The sequence below is a fragment of the Lucilia sericata genome, unplaced genomic scaffold (genome assembly GCF_015586225.1).
Source record: "Lucilia sericata isolate MDLA Ls3-8-SP2 unplaced genomic scaffold, ASM1558622v1 Contig001294F_arrow, whole genome shotgun sequence".
NCBI classification, from domain to species: Eukaryota; Metazoa; Arthropoda; class Insecta; order Diptera; family Calliphoridae; genus Lucilia; species Lucilia sericata.
Window position 1 is genome coordinate 1 of NW_023995242.1, and position 25,702 is coordinate 25,702.

General features: G+C 31.8%; 3 protein-coding genes across 4 annotated transcripts in view; 1 reads left to right on the top strand and 2 right to left on the bottom strand.

Annotated features, from left to right (window-relative positions):
• Positions 1–2,254: 2,254 nt before the first annotated feature.
• LOC119610870 (transcription elongation factor S-II-like) lies at positions 2,255–4,384 on the bottom strand. Its single transcript, XM_037966267.1, is given in 4 exon segments — positions 2,255–2,951; positions 2,953–3,729; positions 4,074–4,164; positions 4,244–4,384. Coding segments are annotated over 3 exon segments (984 nt in total). The 5' UTR covers positions 4,143–4,164; positions 4,244–4,384; the 3' UTR covers positions 2,255–2,813.
• A 1,452-nt stretch (positions 4,385–5,836) lies between these two features.
• LOC119610873 (ATP synthase mitochondrial F1 complex assembly factor 2) lies at positions 5,837–7,053 on the top strand. The gene is made up of 3 exons (XM_037966269.1): positions 5,837–6,035; positions 6,107–6,595; positions 6,653–7,053. The coding sequence occupies exons 1-3, from the start codon at positions 5,954–5,956 to the stop codon at positions 6,901–6,903; spliced, it is 822 nt and encodes a 273-aa protein (XP_037822197.1). The 5' UTR covers positions 5,837–5,953; the 3' UTR covers positions 6,904–7,053.
• Positions 7,054–20,298: 13,245 nt separating this feature from the next.
• Positions 20,299–25,702, bottom strand: part of LOC119610871 — a 29,333-nt gene continuing 23,929 nt past the window's right edge. Inside the window, exons 6-7 of one of the 2 annotated variants that reach the window (XR_005232022.1) lie at positions 25,489–25,607; positions 21,868–21,882 (exon numbers count right to left, since the gene is read on the bottom strand). Coding sequence is in view for 1 of the 2 variants with exons in the window: in XM_037966268.1 (XP_037822196.1) it covers positions 21,575–21,882 (308 nt within the window). In the remaining variant the exon portion in view is untranslated. Of the gene's footprint in view, positions 21,883–25,488; positions 25,608–25,702 lie in introns of both variants that reach the window. The other variant, XM_037966268.1, reaches the window with a different exon arrangement.

Below are 25,702 nucleotides of genomic sequence, written 5' to 3' on the forward strand. Positions count from 1 at the left end.
AGTTCTGTTCTAGTTCAGTTCTAGTTCATTCCTATTTCAGTTCTAGTTCTATTCTAGTTTTGTTCTTTTCTGTTCTAGTACGGTTTTAGTTCAGTTCTAGTTCACTTCACTTAAGTTCAGTTCTAGTTCTGTTCTAGTTCAGTTCCAGTTCAGTTCTGTTCTAATTCAGTTTTAATTCAGTTCTAGTTCTGTTCTAGTTCAGTTTTAGATCAGTTCTAGTTCAGTTCTAGTTCAGTTCTAGTTCTGTTCTAGTTCAGTTCCAGTTCAGTTCTGGTTCTGTTCTAGTTCAGTTCTAGTTCAGTTCTAGTTCAGTTCTAGTTTAGTTCTAGTTCTGTTCTAGTTCAGTTCTAGTTCTGTTCTAGTTTAGTTCTGTTCTAGTTTAGTTCTGTTCTAGTTCAGTTCTAGTTCAGTTCCAATCCAGTTCAGCTCTAGTTCTAGTTCAGTTATGTTCAGTTCTAGTTAATTTCTAGTTAAGTTCTAGTTCAGTTCTAGGTCACTTCTAATTCTGTTCTAGTTCTGCATTAATTGTGTTCTACTTCAGTTTAGTTCGAATTCAGTTCTAGTTCAGATTTAATTCAGTTCTAGTTCTCTTCTAGTTTAGTTCTAGTTCAGTTCTAGTTCCCTTCTAGTTTAGTTCTAGTTCAGTACTAGTTCTAGTCTAGTTTAGTTCTAGTTCAGTTCTAATTCTTCAGTTCAGATCTATTTTAGTTCAGTTCTAATGCAGTTCAAGTTCAGTTCTGGTTTAGTTCTAGTTCAGTTCTAGTTCAGTTCTAGTTCTGTTCTAGTTCTGTTCTAGTTCTGTTCTAGTTCAGTTCTAGTTAAGTTCTAGTTCAGTTCTAGTTAAGTTCTAGTTCAATTCTATGTCACTTCTAATTCAGTTCTAGTTCAGATTTAATTCAGTTCTAGTACTGTTCTAGTTCATTTCTAGTTCAGTTCCAGTACAGTTCTAGTTCATTTCTAGTTCAGTTCTAATTCGGTTCTAGTTTAGCTCTAGTTCAGTTCTAGTTTAGTTCTAGTTCAGTTCTAGCTCAGTTCTAGTCGTAACTCAGTTTTAGTTCAGTGCCAGTTTAATTCTTGTTCAGTTGTTGTCGTTGTTGTAACAGATTGGCGTAACTGGATGTTCTTCCCTGGGGAAAAAAACTTCCGGTTGATACAGTTGTTGCTGAGTTGACAATCTTTGGCCGATTGAGAATCGGATCGTTCCGGAGCGGGGATCCAATTGTCCTGGGAACTTAGTTCAGTTGTAGTTCAATTCTATGTCAGTTCTTATTCAGTTATTCTTGTTCAGTTCAGTTCTACTTCAGTTCTGGTTCAGTTCTAGTTCAGTTCTACTTCAGTTCTGGTTCAGTTCCAGTTCAGTTCTAGTTCAGTTCTATTTCACTTCTAGTTCAGTTCTAGTTCAGTTCTAGTTCAGTTCGAGTTCAGTTCTAGTTCACTTCTTGTTCAGTTCCAGGAGTTGTAGTTGTTCTAGTTCAGTTCTTCTTCAGTTCTAGTTCAATTCTAATTCAGTTCTAGTTTATTTTCAGTTCAGTTTCACTTTAGTTCTAGTTCAGTTCTACTTCAGTTCTAGTACAGTTCCAGTTTAGTTCTAGTTCCGTTCTAATTGTGTTCAAGTTATCTGCTAGTTCTGTTCAAATTCTGCCAGGTTCTGTTCTAATTCTGCTTTAGTTCTGTCTAGTCCTGTTTTAGGTCTGTTTTAGTTCAGTTCTAGTTCTATTCTAGTTCTCTTCAGGTTCTGTGCTTGTTCTGTTCTAGTTTAATTCTAGTTCTGTTTTACTTCTATTCTTCTTCTTCTTGTTCTAGTTTTGTTCTAGATCTATTCTAGTTCTATTTTAGTTCTCTGCTAGTTCTGTTCTAGTTCTCTTCTACGTCTATTGTAGATCTGTGTTAGTTTTGTTCTAGTTCAATTCTGCTCCAGTCCAGTTTCAGCTCAGTTTTAGTTCTGTTCAATTTCAATTCTAGTAATTTGCTGGTACTATTCTAGTTCTTTCCTTTCATTTCTTTCCTGTTCTACTTGTGTTCTAGTTCTAGTCCTCTTCTAATTCTGTAATTTTATATCAGAAGATCCTCAGCGGTCTTTTTGTTGTAGTTGCCGGAATATTTATATATTTTAAATAGTTTAAAATTGTAAAAAACATTTTCTTAAAATTTAATTTTTATTTTAAAATTTTCAACTTTTTCAAAACCTGATTTATTGAAACATTATATGATTTTGTGTATGTATTACTTGTGGTGTTATTAATTAAGTACTTAATTCGGTAAGTAGGTAATTAGCATCATATTTTATTTATTTGTTTGTATATATATACTATATGTATGTCCAATTAACAAGAGTATATTTTGACTTAAAAAATAACTCTTTTTTTTTTTTTTTTTGAGAGCAAATACTAATTATCTATACAAAAGTGAATTAGTAATTGCATTTATAATTTTAAGAGGCATATCCAGAAGGATATGTCACAAGACTAACTATAACGACTAAGGTAATGATAATTAAAAGTTTATGAAACAAATTACTTGCAATATGATTTTTTACTATTGTAATAAAATTAACTTTTTTGAAAAAAGGCTACAAATTAAATGTAGGGGGGCAATTATATATTAAAAATTAAAGAAAAACGATAAAAAAACAAAAAAATAATAATAAAATTCAAAGAAAATTTAAAATAGAATTGCTACCATTATTTTAAAAATTGGTTTTTCAGTTAAGAACATAAATTAATTATAAGGTTTAAGGGTTGGTAGTGTTTATGTTGGAGGTGTTGGTGTTGTTGTGGTGGTTGGTACAGGCTGCTTAAGCGGTAAGTATTATTTCAGCAGAACTTCCAGCGATTACCGCATTCATTACACATGACAAAAGTGGTCATAGGTTCATCAGATGAACGTGTTTGCAGTTGATTATAGGTACAATTACGTTTCTTACATTTGCCACACTTAAGCAGATCCGTTTTTGGTGCCCTGTACTGTGGCCAATTGGGCATCATTAATAGCTTCTTTGACAAATTTCTCTCTTAGCTTTTTCATTTCATCACTGGCCATTTCTTCGGGCGTCATTTTAGCCAATTGCTGAGCAGTAATGGCACCACACATGTAATTGCCACGCAAGGTGCGATTTTTGGGATCTTTCAAATTGGCCACCCGAGAGCGTATGCGATTTTTGTATTTCATATCGGTATTTCTGAATTCAGCATAAATGGCTTCCTCCAGCTCTATGGCCATTTCTTCCGGTTCCGGCCAACCCTCCATGGCTTCACCCACTTTCAGGGCATTGCAAAGCATTTCACGGCATTTCAAACGCACCGCATCCGTCATGCCCGACGAAGCGGGAAAAGAGGTTTGTGTCGGCCGACGTTCATCTTTGGTTGACGACGATGAGGAGGAGGAGGAAGATTTTTTCTCATCTTTTTTATCTTTGTCTTTAGAGGAGGAGGAGTTGTTGGAAGAGGATTTCTCTTTATCTTTGCTGGATGAGGAACTAGACTTGCTAGCCGAGGAGGATTTGCTGTCACTGCCGGATTTGCTAGAATCTTTGCCCGCCGTCGAACCGGGTGCAGCTAAGAAACGTTTCCAGTTTTTGATTAAAGTCTTAGCCAAGGCTATAACCTCTTCGTCTTTGCTGCTTTTGCGTAACTCATTGACGGTCATGCCAATGCGGGTTTTTGTCAAAATTTCCAAATTAATATTGAGCGACTGTAAAGCCTTTAGTAGGTCCAAGGCTTGTTCTTGACCCTAGGAATATAAAACAGTTAATATCTCATTTAAATTTATAAATTAAAACAAATGTTCTTTATAACAATTTGAAATTTAGTCTGGTTACAAACCCTCTACCTAAAACAGCATAAGTCATTATTGTTCGAACACACAAATTTTAAGAAACACCGGCTGCTGGCTGGCTGTACTAGGTTTTAGCAACAGCACAACAACAACAGCAAAAATAATAAAAGGCGCGCATGAGACTCACACACATTGTTGAACTCTGCTAATTGCATTTTTAGTCCACAAACACCTTTCAATGCATTTTACTTTTATTTCCCTAACATTTCTATCATCTTAGATTCCAAATTAATACATACCGTGCCATCATTTGTTGTGATTTTGCTCATTTTCTTTTGTATTTTAAAAACTTCCTCTTCTACACTCATTTTTGTTCACGTTTATTTTTAGCTGCAAATTATAATACAGTTATTAGTTATTTTCACTTAAAACTAAAGTTTATTTCATAATCTATCGATTTCTAACTTACTTTTTGAAAGTTTTGTTAATTTATTAGTTAAATTTAGCGATTTTTGTGAAGAAAAAAATCTGGTGTGTTCTCGTTGCAGAAAAATTACAACCTTTTTTTCTTATTTTTACTTTGCACTGAAATTCGCTTTTTTTCTGTATTGACAAGTAGCGGCCACAGAGTGATGCCATATCATGTGCTTAAATAAACAATGCAGGGTTGCACGGAAAAGTAGTAAGCACATGAAAAGTGTTTAACAGCAAGTTGCCATATGTGAAGAGAAATAATTTTTTTTAGTTGGTTGGTTAGTTAGTTAGTTAGTTAGTTAGTTAATTAGTTAGTTAGTTAGTTAGTTAGTTAGTTAGTTAGTTAGTTAGTTAGTTAGTTAGTAGTTAGTTAGTTAGTTAGTTAGTTAGTTAGTTAGTTAGTTAGTAGTTAGTTAGTTAGTTAGTTAGTTAGTTAGTTAGTTAGTTAGTTAGTTAGTTAGTTAGTTAGTTAGTTAGTTAGTTAGTTAGTTAGTTAGTTAGTTAGTTAGTTAGTAGTTAGTTAGTTAGTTAGTTAGTTAGTTAGTTAGTTAGTTAGTTAGTTAGTTAGTTAGTTAGTTAGTTAGTTAGTTAGTAGTTAGTTAGTAGTTAGTTAGTTAGTTAGTTAGTAGTTAGTTAGTTAGTTAGTTAGTTAGTTAGTTAGTTAGTTAGTTAGTAGTTAGTTAGTTAGTTAGTAGTTAGTTAGGTTAGTTAGTAGTAGTTAGTTAGTTAGTTAGTTAGTTAGTTAGTTAGTTAGTTAGTTAGTTAGTTAGTTAGTTAGTAGTTAGTTAGTAGTTAGTTAGTTAGTTAGTTAGTTAGTTAGTTAGTTAGTTAGTTAGTTAGTTAGTTAGTTAGTTAGTTAGTTAGTTAGTTAGTTAGTTAGTTAGTTAGTTAGTTAGTTAGTTAGTTAGTTAGTAGTTAGTTAGTTAGTTAGTTAGTAGTTAGTTAGTAGTTAGTTAGTTAGTTAGTTAGTTAGTTAGTTAGTTAGTTAGTTAGTTAGTTAGTTAGTTAGTTAGTTAGTTAGTAGTTAGTTAGTTAGTTAGTTAGTTAGTTAGTTAGTTAGTTAGTTAGTTAGTTAGTTAGTAGTTAGTTAGTTAGTTAGTTAGTTAGTAGTTAGTTAGTTAGTTAGTTAGTTAGTTAGTTAGTTAGTTAGTTAGTTAGTTAGTTAGTTAGTTAGTAGTTAGTTAGTTAGTAGTTAGTTAGTTAGTTAGTTAGTTAGTTAGTTAGTTAGTTAGTTAGTTAGTTAGTAGTTAGTAGTTAGTTAGTTAGTTAGTAGTTAGTTAGTAGTAGTTAGTTAGTTAGTTAGTTATAGTTAGTTAGTTAGTTAGTAGTTAGTTAGTTAGTTAGTTAGTTAGTTAGTTAGTTAGTTAGTTAGTTAGTTAGTTAGTTAGTTAGTTAGTTAGTTAGTTAGTAGTTAGTTAGTTAGTTAGTAGTTAGTTAGTTAGTTCATTTCATTATCTTATTTTTTAAAACTAATTAATTTAATTATACTACCTGAATTCCTCCTACAACTGCATCTGGCAACACTATTTTTTAACAAATGCAACCCTGCACCAAACTCACACAGCTGTTTTTTTCTTTTCACGTTCTTGCGCGAGGCGAATTTATTTATTCGCTTTATTTTTGTGTTTTCTTTTTCGGGCTGGTAGGAATTTTGAAATTTTTAACAAAAATTACAAAATTATAACAGAAAATACAAAAATTTAATATGAATAATCTTTGTAAATTAATACCCTCCACCTGGCGTCAAGTAATACCAAAACAACAAAGTCTAATCAAACGTTTTTATGGTAAGAAAACCTGCTGCCGGCTGAGCCTCCTAAAAAAGTGTTATTTAACTATTCCTTGTACAATTTTACAGCCTCACCACCCAAACGTTTCTATAAGAAAACCTCCGTGCTCTTCAATGATGGTAAATATGAAGTGACCTTAGATCATCGTAAATTGAAAACTCCCAAGGGAGCACCGTTTACCCTGAAAAGTGAACCCTTAGCCATAGCCGTTGCCACTGAATTTGAAAATCAAAAAGAACACATAGAACGCTCTAAAATGCATTTGTCCGCCTTGTGCTTTACCGCCATCGATAATCCCAATAATCATTCAAAAATCGATATGGTTAATTATTTGTTAAATTACATACCCACTGACACGGTCTTATATCAATATGATGATGAAAAGGATTTGCATGATTTACAGCGCAATGAATGGGATCCTTTGATACAGTGGTTTAATGAACGTTATGGTACTAATTTACAAAAGACCATGGATATAACACCTCCCGAGATATCAAGTGAAGATAAAATGAAAATTTCCAAATATTTACTCTCACACTCCGATGATGTTTTGTATGGTAAGTCTAAAACAAAATAAAGGAATATAATCTCTTCAACCTAATGCCCTTTTAAAGGTTTTGTTTTTGCTGTTGATACTTTAAAATCCATTATATTGGCTTTTGCTGCCATTGATCAGCGCATATCGGTGGATAAGGCCGTCACTTTGGCCCGTTTGGAGGAGGAATATCAATTAAAATTTTGGGGTCGTGTAGAATGGGCTCATGATTTGGCCCAGCAGGAACTGCAGGCACGTTTGGCTGCTTCTGTTTTATTTGTTCATCTTAATCGTTCGGAATATTTTGTTAAAGAAAAGACTTTAATCTAAAAACATTATTTTTAAATTCCTAAACATATACGTCTATAAACGCTGACTGCAGTGGATTTATTTATTGTAAATTGATAATTTAAAGTTGTTATAGTTAATCTACAAATATAAAACTTGTAAAATCGAAGGTAAGCAAAACTTAAAAAAAAAGTTTTTAAACTTGAAAGAACAATGTTAATAAAAAAGAAATTTCGTGAAAAAATTTACGACATTTTTAAAAACTAAAAAATACTGAAAGTTTTCTAAATTTAAACTCCAAACTCAATTTCTTTTAATTTTATAAACATTTTCTTTTTTGCAAAATTTAACATTTTTTTTAAATTATTTTCACTTGCATTTATTTAACTTTATTTTATTTGCCTTTAGATAATATTCATTAAAATATCGCCAAAAACTCATTACTATAACATTAATTTGGATCATTATCTACTAACAAGAATTCTAAATCGGGATAAAATCATTACAAAATAACATAAGATTACTAACCTACAATTCCATAGAAACTAAATAACACCAAGACAATCTACATTTTCAAAATCCATACATTTTCAACTAACTCTCTATCAGGATATCATTTACAGCAGGAAATGGAAAACAAGGTAAAATTTTTAAATTTCTTTTAGTTAAGCTTAAGATAAAAGAAAATGTGGAATTCTTAGTCGAGATCAGTTCTAGTTTAGACCTAGTTGAGTTCTACATCAGTTCTAGTTGTAGTCAATTTCAGTTTTAGTTCTGTTCTAGTCCTGTTCTAGTTCTGTTCTAGTTCTGTTCTAGTTCTGTTCTAGTTCTGTTCTAGTTCTGTTCTAGTTCTGTTCTAGTTCTGTTCTAGTTCTGTTCTAGTTCTGTTCTAGTTCTGTTCTAGTTCTGTTCTAGTTCTGTTCTAGTTCTGTTCTGTTCTAGTTCTGTTCTGTTCTGTTCTAGTTCTGTTCTAGTTCTGTTCTAGTTCTGTTCTAGTTCTGTTCTAGTTCTGTTCTAGTTCTGTTCTAGTTCTGTTCTAGTTCTGTTCTAGTTCTGTTCTAGTTCTGTTCTAGTTCTGTTCTAGTTCTGTTCTAGTTCTGTTCTAGTTCTGTTCTAGTTCTGTTCTAGTTCTGTTCTAGTTCTGTTCTAGTTCTGTTCTAGTTCTGTTCTAGTTCTGTTCTAGTTCTGTTCTAGTTCTGTTCTGTTCTAGTTTTGTTCTAGTTCAATTCTAGTTCTGTTCTAGTTCTGTTCTAGTTCTGTTCTAGTTCTGTTCTAGTTCTGTTCTAGTTCTGTTCTAGTTCTGTTCTAGTTCTGTTATAGTTCTGTTCTAGTTCTGTTCTAGTTCTAGTTCTGTTCTAGTTCTGTTCTAGTTCTGTTCTAGTTCTGTTCTAGTTCTGTTCTAGTTCTAGTTAGTTCTGTTCTAGTTTGTTCTAGTTCTGTTCTAGTTCTTTCTAGTTATGGTCTAGTTCTGTTCTAGTTCTGTTCTAGTTCTGTTCTAGTTCTGTTCTAGTTCTGTTCTAGTTTTTTCTAGTTCTGTTCTAGTTCTGTTCTAGTTCTGTTCTAGTTCTGTTCTAGTTCTGTTCTAGTTCTGTTATAGTTCTGTTCTAGTTCTGTTCTAGTTCTAGTTCTGTTCTAGTTCTGTTCTAGTTCTGTCTAGTTCTGTTTCTAGTTCTGTTCTGTTCTAGTTTCTGTTTCTAGTTCTGTTCTAGTTATGGTCTAGTTCTGTTCTAGTTCTGTTCTAGCTCTGTTCTAGTTCTGTTCTAGTTCTGTTCTAGTTCTTTTCTAGGTTCTGTTCTAGTTCTGTTCTAGTTCTGTTCTAGTTCTGTTCTAGTTCTGTGTCTAGTTCTGTTCTAGTTCTGTTCTAGTTCTGTTCTAGTTCTGTTCTAGTTCTGTCTAGTTCTGTTCTAGTTCTCGTTCTAGTTCTGTTCTAGTTCGGTTCTAGTTTGTTCTAGTTCTTGTTCTAGTTCTGTTCTAGTTCTGTTCTAGTTCTGTTCTAGTTCTGTTCTAGTTCTGTTCTAGTTCTGTTCTAGTTCTGTTCTAGTTCTGTTCTAGTTCTGGTTCTAGTTCAGTTCTAGTTTTGTTCTAGTTCTGTCTAGTTCTGTTCTAGTTCTGTTCTAGTTCTGTTCTAGTTCTGTTCTAGTTCAGTTCTAGTTTGTTCTAGTTCTGTTCTAGTTCTGTTCTAGTTCTGTTCTAGTTCTGTTCTAGTTCTGTTCTAGTTCTGTTCTAGTTCTGTTCTAGTTCTTTCTAGTTCTGTTCTAGTTCTGTTCTAGTTCTGTTCTAGTTCTGTTCTAGTTCTGTTCTAGTTCTGTTCTAGTTCTGTTCTAGTTCTGTTCTAGTTCTGTTCTAGTTCTGTTCTAGTTCTGTTCTAGTTCTGTTCTAGTTCTGTTCTAGTTCAGTTCTAGTTTGTTCTAGTTCTGTTCTAGTTCGTTTAGTTCTGTTCTAGTTCTGTTCTAGTTTGTTCTAGTTCAATTCTAGTTCTGTTCTAGTTCTGTTCTAGTTCTGTTCTAGTTCTGTTCTAGTTCTGTTCTAGTCTGTTCTAGTTCTGTTCTAGTTCTGTTCTAGTTCGTTCTAGTTCTGTTCTAGTTCTGTTCTAGTTCTGTTCTAGTTCTGTTCTAGTTCTGTTCTAGTTCTGTTCTAGTTCTGTTTCTAGTTCTGTTCTAGTTCTGTTCTAGTTCTGTTCTAGTTCTGTTCTAGTTCTGTTCTAGTTCTGTTCTAGTTCTGTTCTAGTTCTGTTCTAGTTTCTGTTCTAGTTCTGTTCTAGTTCTGTTCTAGTTCTGTTCTAGTTCTGTTCTAGTTCTGTTCTAGTTCTGTTCTAGTTCTGTTCTAGTTCTGTTCTAGTTCTGTTCTAGTTCTGTTCTAGTTTCTAGTCTGTTCTAGTTCTGTTCTAGTTCTGTTCTAGTTCTTTCTAGTTATGTTCTAGTTCTGTTCTAGTTCTGTTCTAGTTTCTGTTCTAGTTCTGTTTCTAGTTCTGTTCTAGTTCTGTTCTAGTTCTGTCTAGTTCTGTTCTAGTTCTGTTCTAGTTCTGTTCTAGTTCTGTTCTATTTCTGTTCTAGTTCTGTTCTAGTTCAGTTCTAGTTTTGTTCAGGTTCAGTTTGTGTTATATTCTCTTAATTTGACTTTCTTACCTTTTGTGACTCGAAAAACATTTCCATAATAAAACTCCTTGTTTTTTGTTTGCATTCAAATGTTTTTTAGAAAGTCTTTTTTATATTTCTTTATTGCGTACTCCGTTCTTCAATTTCTTAACGTTTCTTTTGTATTTAATCAGCATTTTATTTGATTTTTCTTAAAAAAAAAAGAAAAAATTAATATAATATTATTTTGCTAAAATATTTTTTACTTCTGGTTATTGTTGTAATGAAATTGGTTCTTTAAAAATGGTAACAACTATAATTAATTATTATATATCCCGTTTTGTGTTTAATTATTTCATAATATTTTGGTTTTGTTTTAAAAGATTAGAAATAAACAATTCCAAAAATTTATTTATATTATAATTTCATTAAAATAGTGGTATCCAAATAATGGGCGAGGTTAGTTTTGTTTATTATTGTTAAAACTTAATGCAAGGAAGGCCTAGCTATCAAAAATAAGCCAAAATATTAAAGGTCTGAAAGACCAACAGTGGGGTTAAGCAATAAAGCGAGTAATCGATTAATCTTAATTATAAAATTTTTGAAAACTCAGTTTGAAAATTTATTGAGAATAATGATTGATTTTTGGATGAAGGTCAATTAAAATGAAAGAAAATAAAAGAGAATGAATAATTTTAAGAATGAAGGTTAATAAAATGAGGTCAATTACAGGGTTTTTATGGTAATTTTTTCAATTTCCCTCTTTAAGGAATTCCGAATTTTCTGTTGCGAATTCGTCGGTATCCTCTTCTCCAACTGATGGTTTGCTTCAGATGTTACATATTATATGATAATCTTGTTGTATATTCTCTCTCTTTTTTGTGGTTTCAGTTTCCTTCTAAATGTTAATCGTGTAGATCTATTTCCACGCTCATATATGAAAATATTTTCCCCAATCTCTCTACTTTCTAATGGTTACGATTTTGGTGATTGTTTGTGGAAAAAAACGAAAAAAACATGACATTAAAATGAGTAAAAAAACGATTACTCGTTAAATTTTTCACTTTTTATTCGATTAATAAAAATTTATTAAATAATAGCAAAAAATTGTTATTAATTAAAATAAGAACAACAGTGGTTTTATTTATTATTACTTTTTTGTTTTGATTAATTAAAATAATGCGGTTAAGCACAGTGTTGCGCCAAGGTATAAAATATTGGGGAGAGGGGAAAATAATAAATCTTTTTAAAACAGAACATTTTGCAAGAAAATAACTGGAACTGAACTAGAACTGAACTAGAACTGAACTAGGACTGAACTAGAACTGAACTAGAACTGAACTAGAACTGAACTAGAACTGAACTAGAACTGGACTAGAACTGAACTAGAACTGAACTAGAACTGAACTAGAACTGAACTAGAACTGAACTAGAACTGAACTAGAACTGAACTAGAACTGAAATAGAACTGAACTAGAACTGAACTGGAACTGAACTAGAACTGAACTAGAACTGAACTAGAACTGAACTAGAACTGAACTAGAACTGAACTAGAACTGAACTAGAACTGAATAGAACTGCACTAGAACTGAACTAGAACTGAACTAGAACTGAACTAGAACTGAACTAAAACTGAACTAGAACTGAACTAGAACTGAACTAGAACTGAACTAGAACTGAACTAGAACTGAACTAGAACTGAACTAGAACTGAACTAGAACTGAACTAGAACTGAACTAGAACTGAACTAGAACTGAACTAGAACTGAACTAGAACTGAACTAGAACTGAACTAGAACTGAACTAGAACTGAACTAGAACTGAACTAGAACTGTACTAGAACTGAACTAGAACTGAACTAGAACTGAACTAGAACTGAACTAGAACTGAACTAGAACTGAACTAGAACTGAACTAGAACTGAACTAGAACTGAACTAGAACTGAACTAGAACTGAACTAGAACTGAACTAGAACTGAACTAGAACTGAACTAGAACTGAACTAGAACTGAACTAGAACTGAACTAGAACTGAACTAGAACTGAACTAGAACTGAACTAGAACTGAACTAAACTGAACTAGAACTGAACTAGAACTGAACTAGAACTGAACTAGAACTGAACTAGAACTGAACTAGAACTGAACTAGAACTGAACTAGAACTGAACTAGAACTGAACTAGAACTGAACTAGAACTGAACTAGAACTGAACTAGAACTGAACTAGAACTGAACTAGAACTGAACTAGAACTGAACTAGAACTGAACTAGAACTGAACTAGAACTGAACTAGAACTGAACTAGAACTGAACTAGAACTGAACTAGAACTGAACTAGAACTGAACTAGAACTGAACTAGAACTGAACTAGAACTGAACTAGAACTGAACTAGAACTGAACTAGAACTGAACTAGAACTGAACTAGAACTGAACTAGAACTGAACTAGAACTGAACTAGAACTGAACTAGAACTGAACTAGAACTGAACTAGAACTGAACTAGAACTGAACTAGAACTGAACTAGAACTGAACTAGAACTGAACTAGAACTGAACTAGAACTGAACTAGAACTGAACTAGAACTGAACTAGAACTGACTAGAACTGAACTAGAACTGGACTAGAACTGGACTAGAACTGAACTAGAACTGAACTAGAACTGAACTAGAACTGAACTAGAACTGAACTAGAACTGAACTAGAACTGAACTAGAACTGAACTAGAACTGAAAGAACTGAACTAGAACTGTACTAGAACTGAACTAGAACTGAACTAGAACTGAACTAGAACTGAACTAGAACTGAACTAGAACTGAACTAGAACTGAACTAGAACTGAACTAGAACTGTACTAGAACTGAACTAGAACTGAACTAGAACTGAACTAGAACTGAACTAGAACTGAACTAGAACTGAACTAGAACTGAACTAGAACTGAACTAGAACTGAACTAGAACTGAACTAGAACTGAACTAGAACTGAACTAGAACTGAACTAGAACTGAACTAGAACTGAACTAGAACTGAACTAGAACTGAACTAGAACTGAACTAGAACTGAACTAGAACTGAACTAGAACTGAACTAGAACTGAACTAGAACTGAACTAGAACTGAACTAGAATGAACTAGAACTGAACTAGAACTGAACTAGAAACTGAACTAGAACTGAACTAGAACTGAACTAGAACTGAACTAGAACTGAACTAGAACTGAACTAGAACTGAACTAGAACTGAACTAGAACTGAACTAACTGAACTAGAACTGAACTAGAACTGAACTAGAACTGAACTAGAACTGAACTAGAACTGAACTAGAACTGAACTAGAACTGAACTAGAACTGAACTAGAACTGAACTAGAACTGAACTAGAACTGAACTAGAACTGAACTAGAACTGAACTAGAACTGAACTAGAACTGAATTAGAACTGAACTAGAACTGAATTAGAACTGAACTAGAACTGAACTAGAACTGAACTAGAACTGAACTAGAACTGAACTAGAACTGAACTAGAACTGAACTAGAACTGAACTAGAACTGAACTAGAACTGAACTAGAACTGAACTAGAACTGAACTAGAACTGAACTAGAACTGAACTAGAACTGAACTAGAACTGAACTAGAACTGAACTAGAACTGAACTAGAACTGAACTAGAACTGAACTAGAACTGAACTAGAGAAACTGACTAAGAACTGAACAACTTTACCTAGAACTGAACTAGAACTGAACATAGAATGAACTAGAACTGAACTAAGAACTGAACTAGAACTGAACTAGAACTGAACTAGAACTGAACTAGAAATGAACTAGAACTGAACTAGAACTGAACTAGAACTGAACTAGAACTGAACTAGAAACTGAACTAGAATTGAACGAGAACTGAACTACAACCGGAAGTCAAAATTTATTGAAAATTCGAAAATTGAATAAAAATTTAGTATAAAATCAATATTTATCGAAAATTCTAAATAAGTTTAAAATTTATAAAAATTCAAAATTTTTTTAAAATTAAATTTCTGGAAAATTCAAATTATATCGAAAATTTGAAAAACTTCAAACTTTATCGAAATTTAATAAAAGTTCTAAAACCTGTTTTTTATTTTCCCCTCCCAACACTTATCCCTGGTTTAACACCTTAAAGTGTGTGTTTTTCTTTGGTTTTGAATTTTAAAATGAGTATTTTTTGTTGGTTCGGTTTTAATTTAAATGATTTTTCTTTTAATTATTACACAGCTTGTTTTTCTTTCTTTAAAAACTTAATGACATTTGTTTTTAAATTTTATTTTGTTTGTCCTACTTATAATAATAATAAATTTTGAAAATAAATTATAATTACAATTTGTTGTTATTTGGTTTTTCCTTATTATTGTTTTAATTAAATAAAATAATTTTTTTTGTTCTAAGCCTTTTTTCTATTTATACTTATTTTCAGATTTAATTTTTGCTTAAATTTTTAAAGGGGCTTTTTTGTTGTTGTTTTTGAATTTGTTTTCCTTTTGTTTTAAGTACAATTTTATTATCAATTATTTTTTTTTTTGCTTAATTTTTTAGCTCTTAATGGCAAAACATCATATTTATATTCTATAGAGAGGGATTTGTGGGTGAATTCTTTGATGTTTTCTTGTCAGGCTGGGCCTATTTTTATTTTAGATTTCCTTCTTTTTAGTTTCGTTTTTTTGTTTTTTTGTAATGTTTAGTTGATTTTACATAGTTTTTTGTTTTTATTTATTTTTTAATTTAATGTTTAACAAAGTAATGTTTACTTATGCTGATATGCTACAATTAAAAAGCTTAAAAACTAAAGCTTCTTAGAAGCTGAACTTAATAAAAAGCCTCTTCTCTTTTTTTTTTGGTTTTGATGTTTTTTTATTATTATTAATATTTTAAATTTGTTTTTATACAAAAATTAAAGGTGAGGAGTGTTTGAAAATTAAAAATGTTTGAATTTTTTAAGGTTATGCTTAACATTGAGAAATATTTCGGAAAGAAATTTTTAAGTTTTGAAGGATTCAATAGATTTTATTAGAAATTGACTTAACTACTACAACAGAACTAGAACTAAAACAGAACTAGAACAGAATTAGAACAGAACTAGAACAGAACTAGAACAGAACTAGAACAGAACTAGAACAGAACTAGAACAGAACTAGAACAGAACTAGAACAGAACTAGAACAGAACTAGAACAGAACTAGAACAGAACTAGAACAGAACTAGAACAGAACTAGAACAGAACTAGAACAGCACTAGAACAGAAACTAGAACCGAACTCGGACAGAACTAGAACAGAACTAGAACAGAACTAGAACAGATCTAGAACAGAACTAGAACAGAACTAGAACAGAACTAGAACAGAACTATAACAGAACTAGAACAGGAACTAAAACAGAATCTAAAACAGAACTAGACAGAACTATAACAGAACTAGAACAGAACTAGAACAGAACTAGAACAGACCTAGAACAGAACTAGAACAGAACTGAACAGAACTAGAACAGAACTAGAACAGAACTAGAACAGAACTAGAACAGAACTAGACACAGAACTAGAACAGAAACTAGAACAGAACTAGAACAGAACTAGAACAGAACTAGAACAGAACTAGAACAGAACTACGAACAGAACTAGAACAGAACTAGAACAGAACTAGAACAGAACTAGAACAGAACTAGAACAGAAACTAGAAATAGAACAGAACTAGAAAACAGAACCAACTAGAACAGAACTAGAACAGAACTAGAACAGAACTAGAAACAGAACTAGAACAGAACTAGAACAGACAGAACTAGAACTGAACTAGAACAGAACAGAAATAGAATTAGAACTGAACTAAAACTAAACTAGAACTGAACAGAATTGAACTAAAACTAAACTAAAACTGAACTAGAACTGAACTAGAATAGAACTAGAACAGAACTAGAACAGATCTAGAACAGAACTAGAACTAGAAATAGAACAGAAATAGAATAGAACTAGAACAGAACTAGAACAGAACTAGAACATAACTAGAACAGAACTAGAACAGAACTAGAAATAGAACAGAAATAGAACAGAACTAGAACAGAACTAGAACAGAACTAGAACAGAACTAGAACAGAACTAGAACAGAACTAGAACAGAACTAGAACAGAACTAGAACAGAACTAGAACAGAAACTAGAACAGAACTAGAACAGAACTAGAACAGAACTAGAACTAGAACTGAACTAGAACTGAATTAGAACAGAACTAGAACAGAAACTAGAACAGAACTAGAAACAGAACTAGAACAGAACTAGAACAGAACTAGAACAGAACTAGAACAGAACTAGAACAGAACTAGAACTGAAATAGAACAGAACTAGAACAGAACTAGAACAGAACTAGAACAGAACTAGAACAGAACTAGAACAGAACTAGAACAGAACTAGAACAGAACTAGAACAGAACTAGAACAGAACTAGAACAGAACTAGAACAGAACTAGAACTGAAATAGAACAGAACTAGAATAGAACTAGACTCCAAAGTCTAGAGACAATAGTCTCCATATATTACAGACTTTACCCTCTTTAGTTTACAGACTGTAGTCCCATAGATTCTATACAATAGTTTCTATATATTAAAAGTTTTATTCAAATCCATTGATCCCTTTAGTTCTTTCCGAAAATTCCTTCCAAGGCAGTAAATCTAGGCCGATTGCTTTAAAATGTATGATTTAGCTTAATTTAGCTAAAGTGCTGCCAAGTTCACTGCATGTCATCTAACATAACCTTATTTATTTAGAAATTAAAAGAGAACATTTTAAAATAAATAAAATAAAATATTACTCAATTGCTAGATTGCTTAATTGTTGTTTTCATAATTATATTAAGGAGCGAGCAGGTTTTGTTTTTTTTTTTGCTTTAATTTGCTTTTTAAGTATTTTGAACGAGTAATCGGTTTTTTTGTTATTAAACTTATGCGAGTAATTTTGTTTGTATTTTTGTTTTTGTTATAGAAGGGGGGAGTTTTCATTTCTTTTTTTTTTGTTTAAACAATGCAAATATATTTACATAAATTGCCTCAAAAAATTTGTTATTGTGTTTTGAAATTTATAAACTTGTTACAGTATTATTATTATTATAATTATTATATTTTATTTAATAAATTTGTTTTAAATTATTAACAATTTTTAGCTAAAGTAACTGTTATTGGTTTTTTGTTTTGTTTTTTTTTTTTTATATATTATTTATAATTTAATTATTATGCAATTTCAATTTTGAGGTTATAAAGTTACTTAGTTAAAAAATAACTTTTTTTTTGGTAATTTCATATAATTATTTCAATTATTTTATTATTATTTTTTTATATATATAAAACTAGCCTTAATATTTAATTAAATTTAGCGGTTTGTTTTTAACTAGGCCAAAAGAAAATCTTTTGTTTTTTCTTTAAATATAATTCTTTATACGTATAAGAGTTTTGTTGTTTTTGTAAGCAAAAGTAATCGTTTTTAAATTTTCTGGTTTTGTTTTTGTTGAGGTAAAAATAAACGCTTTTTGTAACTTTGAAGCCTTTTTTAAATTTTGTTGTTTAAAAAATAAGCGGTTTTTTGGTTACAATTGTTTTTATCATTTATTATTTTTATATTTATTGCTTGTTTTCAAAACAAACCGGTTTTTTTTTCTTTAAATATCAGTAATGGTTACTTTTGTTACTTTGTTGTCTTTTTGGGGGGGGCAAAAGTTTGAAAAACACTTGGTTTTCAATTTTTTCATTATTTTTCTTTTGTAAATGGTAATTTTGATCTTGTTTTGAGTATAGAGTTTTGAGAGATTATCTTTAGTTAGCCTTTTTTAAGTACATTTCTTTTTTTTTTGAGTAACCGGTTATTTAATTAATTTTAAATATATCCTATAATATAATTATTATCATCACTACTTTATCTTTATTTTGTTATTATTATTATTTTAAATTTATTTAATTTTATTATTAAATAACACGCGTCTTTATTGTTTTTGCTCTACTTTGTTTTGAAGATTTTTTAAATTTTGTTTTGTGGGGGCTGTTTTGAATACTCGGTAGTTGTTTTGAAAGTAGTGGGTGTACATTTGAATCACTAAAATCTGCTTCAAAAGTTATAGACTATACTCTCTATAGTCAGTAACATCTAGACTCTATAAACATAGGACTATGGTTTCTTTTAACCACAGTCTCTGAACAAGAACTGAACTAGAATTGAACTAGAATTGAACTAGAACTGAACTAGAATTGAACTAGAATTGAACTAGAATTGAACTAGAACTGAACTAGAACTGAACTAGAACTGAACTAGAACTGAACTAGAACTGAACTAGAACTGAACTAGAACTGAACTAGAACTGAACTAGAACTGAACTAGAACTGAAAGAACTGAACTAGAACTGAACTAGAACTGAACTAGAACTGAACTAGAACTGAACTAGAACTGAACTAGAACTGAACTAGAACTGAACTAACTGAACTAGAACTGAACTAGAACTGAACTAGAACTGAACTAGAACTGAACTAGAACTGAACTAGAACTGAACTAGAACTGAACTAGAACTGAACTAGAACTGAACTAGAACTGAACTAGAACTGAACTAGAACTGAACTAGAACTGAACTAGAACTGAACTAGAACTGAACTAGAACTGAACTAGAACTGAACTAGAACTGAACTAGAACTGAACTAGAACTGAACTAGAACTGAACTAGAACTGAACTAGAACTGAACTAGAACTGAACTAGAACTGAACTAGAACTGAACTAGAACTGAACTAGAACTGAACTAGAACTGAACTAGAACTGAACTAGAACTGAACTAGAACTGAACTAGAACTGAACTAGAACTGAACTAGAACTGAACTAGAACTGAACTAGAACTGAACTAGAACTGAACTAGAACTGAACTAGAACTGAACTAGAACTGAACTAGAACTGAACTAGAACTGAACTAGAACGAACTAGAATAGAACTAGAATAGAACTAGAACTGAACTAGAACTGAACTAGAACTGAACTAGAACTGAACTAGAACTGAACTAGAACAGAACTAGAACAGAACTAGAACAGAACTAGAACAGAACTAGAACAGAGCTAGGACGAGCTAGAACAGAACTAGAACATAACTAGAACATAACTAGAACAGAACTAGAACAGAACTAGAACAGAACTAGAACAGAACTAGAACAGAACTAGAACAGAACTTGAACAGAACTAGAACAGAACTAGAACAGAACTAGAACAGAACTAGAACAGAACTAGAACAGAACTAGAACAGAACTAGAACAGAACTAGAACAGAACTAGAACAGAACTAGAACAGAACTAGAACAGAACTAGAACAGAACTAGAACAGAACTAGAACAGAACTAGAACAGAACTAGAACAGAACTAGAACAGAACTAGAACAGAACTAGAACAGAACTAGAACAAAACTAGAACAGAACTAGAACAGAACTAGAACAGAACTAGAACAGAACTAGAACAGAACTAGAACAGAACTAAACAGAACTAGAACAGAAACTAGAACAGAACTAGAACTAGAACAGAACTAGAACAGAACTAGAACAGAACTAGAACAGAACTAGAACAGAACTAGAACAGAACTAGAACAGAACTAGAACAGAACTAGAACAGAACTAGAAACAGAACTAGAACAGAACTAGAACAGAACTAGAACAGAACTAGAACAGAACTAGAACAGAACTAGAACAGAACTAGAACAGAACTAGAACAGAACTAGAACAGAACTAGAACAGAACTAGAACAGAACTAGAACAGAACTAGAACAGAACTAGAACAGAACTAGAACAGAACTAGAACAGAACTAGAACAGAACTAGAACAGAACTAGAACAGAACTAGAACAGAACTAGAACAGAACTAGAAAATAACTAGAACATAACTAGAACAGAACTAGAACAGAACTAGAACAGAACTAGAACAGAACTAGAACAGAACTAGAACAGAACTAGAACAGAACTAGAACAGAACTAGAACATAACTAGAACATAACTAGAACAGAACTAGAACAGAACTAGAACAGAACTAGAACAGAACTAGAACTAGAACAGAACTAGAACAGAACTAGAACAGAACTAGAACAGAACTAGAACAGAACTAGAACAGAACTAGAACAGAACTAGAACAGAACTAGAACAGAACTAGAACAGAACTAGAACAGAACTAGAACAGAACTAGAACAGAACTAGGACAGAACTAGAACAGAACTAGAACAGAACTAGAACAGAACTAGAACAGAACTAGAACAGAACTAGAACAGAACTAGAACAGAACTAGAACAGAACTAGAACAGAACTAGAACAGAACTAGAACAGAACTAGAACAGAACTAGAACAGATCTAGAACAGAACTAGAACAGCACTAGAAAATAACTAGAACTAATATAAAACTGAACTAGAACTAGTATTCAGCAGACTATAGACTCTGTAGTTAGTAAACTTTAGTCTCAATAGTCAATAGATTTAAGTCTCTATTGTCGACATTTCATAGTCTTATACAGTCAGCAGACTATAATCCCTATAGTCATAACAATATAGTCTCTATAGTCGGTAGACTATTGCCTCTATAACTAACAGACTTTAGTCTCTATAATCACCAGTCTATAGTCTTTATAGCCTAGTTTCTTAAGACATCAGACTATAGTCCCTAAAACTTACAGACAATTGACTCCATAGTATGCAGACTATAATCTGCAGAGTACACTGACTATAGTTAGTATAGTGTTTATACTTTTAGACTATATTCCGTATAAGGGTTAATATTATGTTTAAGGTATAATCCCTATTGACTTTAGAATCAGGTCCCTATTATCTTTAGACTATAGTCTTTATTGTATTTAATAGCGCTTTTCGCAATTGAAGTTCTGTAGAAGTTGTAACGACAAAGACTTCAATAGGTTAACTTCATCCATATCTCGTGTTTCTCTGTTATTCTAAATTTATTCTAATCGCTAAGAAATATGTAATGCGACTAAATATTCTGTTGAATAGACTAGGGACTACTTAATCTACAGTAGAGCTTATGTAGTAGTCCATCTTCTTTCAAAATCATTTGAGTATAAAAGTGGCTTAAATGGGACATAGAAAGCGAATTAGCGCACTCGTGAAATAATGACCTTTTAGACAAAATCTCAAAAGAGAAAATTGCGATAAAATTCACTCAGATCAAAATTGTTATAAAATTTACTCGATCTCGAACGTGATAATTCCCTTTGGTTGGTCATTGTTTTGCTGAACTAATCGAAATTCTTTCTGCACACTTATTAAACCTCTACAGCCCCCTTTTTATTTTCTTTCAAATAATAAATATTTCCAATTTTTATAATAATTTTTAAGTGAGATTCTAAATATATTTGTCTTTCCGCCTTCTTAAGGTGTGTTTTTTATAAATTAGAAAAAAAAAATTGTCTTCTTTTTAACTCATTATATCCCTAATTATTCACTTTTAGCTTCATTAATTTAGTTAATTATTTAAATATTTCTTATCAAGTTTAAATACAGTTTACACTTAAATTTGTTGTAGTAAAGTTATCTTTAACTAGGGAGGGAGTACTTCATATTATTTTGTTGTTGTTGTTGTTGTTGTTTGTAGTTCCTTTTAAATTTTGTGTTTGGGATTGTGTGTGTGTGAGTGTCAATTACCTTTACACCTCTGTATCCAGTATATTGCCATAGGTTTCTTCCATAAATTTTGGTGCTATATAGTCTTCATAATAGTTAATAAAGATCTCCTTGTACTCATCGGGTATATATTCGAGGGCATGTAACATTTGCATAAGTTCCTTATCACCGCACTTATAATTGCTTAAAGCCATAACATCCCAAAAATACGACATATATTGAACATATTCAATGCTAAAGGTGCGATATTGGGCCGATACTATATGCAAAGCACTACGCATAATAGAGCCCAATTTATTAAGCTCCCATTCATCGAGTTGTTTTGAACCCTCTGTTTATAGTGTTGAGTTGAATTTTGTAAATAAAAGAGAGAAAGAAGGAAAACGAAATTAATATTTTAATGTCGGTTCAGTTATAGGTTTTAACTTAAAGTTAAAATTTGATATTGTATTAAATTTATTTTTGTTTTTTAATTAAAAAGTGTGAAATTTTAAAAATTTGTTTGAAATGATTCCACTGGCCAAAAGATTATAAATAACTACTAGACTACAGAATAGACTAGGGTTTTCTCTATAAGTAAGCCTTTAGAATATACTAGGGACTAGTCTATAGAGTAAACTAGGGTCTAGTCTATAGAATAGACTTGGGACTAGTCTATAGAATCGACCAGGGACTAGTCTCTAGAATAGACTAGGGACTAGTGTACAGAATAGACTAGAAACTATTCTATAGAATAGACTAGAGACTATTCTATAGAATATACTAGTCTAGTCTAAAGAATAGACTAAGGACTAGTGTATAGAATAGATTAAGGACTAGGGACTAGTCTATAGAATAGACTAGGGACTAGTCTATAGAATAAACTAGGGACTAGTCTATAGAATAGACTAGGGACTAGTCTATAGAATAGACTAGCGACTAGTCTATAGAATAGACTAGCGACTAGTCTATAGAATTTACCAGGGACTAGTCTATAGCGTAGACTAGCGGCTAATGTATTAGATAGACTAGTGACGAGTCTATAGTCTATAGAATTGACAAGGGAATAGTCTATAACATGGACTAGGGACGAGTCTGTAGAATAAACTAGCGACTATTCCATATAAAAGACTAGTCTCTAGTCTATATAATAGACTTGGAACTGGTCTATATAGTAGACTAGAAACTAGTCTATAGAATTTACCAGGGACTAGTCTATAGCGTGGACTAGCGACTAATGTATTAGATAGACTAGGGACGAGTCTATAGACTATATAAAAGACTAGGACCTAGTCTATATTATAGACTTGGAACTCGTCTCTACACTAGACTATAGACTAGTCTATAGATTAAACTATAGACTAGACTATAGATTAGACTATTGACTAGACTATAGAGTAGACTATAAACTAGACTATAAACTAGACTATAAACTAGACTATAGACTAGACTATAGACTAGACTATAGACTAGACTATAGACTAGACTATAGACTAGACTATAGACTAGACTATAGACTAGACTATAGACTAGACTATAGACTAGACTATAGACTAGACTATAGACTAGACTATAGACTAGACTATAGACTAGACTATAGACTAGACTATAGACTAGACTATAGACTAGACTATAGACTAGACTATAGACTAGACTATAGACTAGACTATAGACTAGACTATAGACTAGACTATAGACTGGACTATAGACTAGACTATAGACTAGACTATAGACTAGACTATAGACTAGACTATAGACTAGACTATAGACTAGACTATAGACTAGACTATAGACTAGACTATAGACTAGACTATAGACTAGACTATAGACTAGACTATAGACTAGACTGTAGACTAGACTATAGACTAGACTATAGACTAGACTATAGACTAGACTATAGACTAGACTATAGACTAGACTATAGACTAGACTATAGACTAGACTATAGACTAGACTATAGACTAGACTATAGACTAGACTATAGACTATAGACTAGACTATAGACTAGACTATAGACTATAGACTAGACTATAGACTAGACTATAGACTAGACTATAGACTAGACTATAGACTAGACTATAGACTACACTATAGACTAGACTATAGACTAGACTATAGACTAGACTATAGACTAGACTATAGACTAGACTATAGACTAGACTATAGACTAGACTATACACTAGACTATAGACTAGACTATAGACTAGACTATAGACTAGACTATAGACTAGACTAGACTAGACTATAGACTAGACTATAGACTAGACTATAGACTAGACTATAGACTAGACTATAGACTAGACTATAGACTAGACTATAGACTAGACTATAGACTAGACTATAGACTAGACTATAGACTAGACTATAGACTAGACTATAGACTAGACTATAGACTAGACTATAGACTAGACTATAGACTAGACTATAGACTAGACTAGACTAGACTATAGACTAGACTATAGACTAGACTATAGACTAGGGACTATAGACTAGACTATAGACTAGACTATAGACTAGACTATAGAACTAGACTATGACTAGACTATAGACTAGACTATAGACTAGACTATAGACTGACTAGACTATAGACTAGACTATAGACTAGACTATAGACTAGACTATAGACTAGACTATAGACTAGACTATAGACTAGGACTATAGACTAGACTATAGACTAGACTATTAGACTAGACTATAGACTAGACTATAGACTAGACTATAGACTAGACTATAGACTAGACTATAGACTAGACTATAGACTAGACTATAGACTAGACTATAGACTAGACTATAGACTAGACTATAGACTAGACTATAGACTAGACTATAGACTAGACTAGTAGACTAGGACTATAGACTAGACTATAGACTAGACTATAGACTAGACTATAGACTAGACTATAGACTAGACTATAGACTAGACTATAGACTAGACTATAGACTAGACTATAGACTAGACTATAGACTAGACTATAGACTAGACTATAGACTAGACTATAGACTATAGACTAGACTATAGACTAGACTATAGACTAGACTATAGACTAGACTATAGACTAGACTATAGACTAGACTATAGACTAGACTATGGACTAGACTATAGACTAGACTATAGACTAGACTATGGACTAGACTATAGACTAGACTATGGACTAGACTATAGACTAGACTATGGACTAGACTATAGACTAGACTATGGACTAGACTATAGACTAGACTATGGACTAGACTATAGACTAGACTATGGACTAGACTATAGACTAGAGGGCACTATAGACAGATTTAGAGGGTAGTCCTTTTAAAGACAAATGACTAGACTATAGACTAGACTATAGACTAGACTATAGACTAGACTATAAACTAGACTATAGACTAGACTATAGACTAGACTATAGACTAGACTATAGACTAGACTATAGACTAGACTATAGACTAGACTATAGACTAGACTATAGACTAGACTATAGACTAGACTATAGACTAGACTGTAGACTAGACTATAGACTAGACTATAGACTTGACTATAGACTAGACTATAGACTATAGACTAGACTATAGACTAGACTATAGACTAGACTATAGACTAGACTATAGACTAGACTATAGACTAGACTATAGACTAGACTATAGACTAGACTATAGACTAGACTATGGACTAGACTATGGACTAGACTATGGACTAGACTATAGACTAGAGGGCACTATAGACAGATTTAGAGGGTAGTCCTTTTAAAGACAAATGCCTTATGATCATAATGGTCATAATCTTGGCCAGTGTTATATTCCAAACAAAATATGTGAGTGTAAAAATCGAAACTAAAACTTTTTTTAGGCGGAATAACCTTAAAAAATACTGGTTAAATACTGTTTACTTGTAAACTAGCGAGTAGATAGTTTATTTTATTTAATAGTTTTAATTAATGAAATAAAATCTTATGAATAAAAAATGTTTAATTACAAGAGTTATTGCTGTAAACGAGTATGTAAGGAAACCTTTAACAAGATATATTTATATACATTTTTTTGATAACGAGTAGCGAGTAACGAATTATTACGTTTGTTTTTAATCGTACTAGTCTGTAAATAGTTATAAAATGGGGTAAAAAAATTATTTATATATTTTTTTTAAATATTACACCATAAAACAATAGATACTTTTTAAACTTAAGACA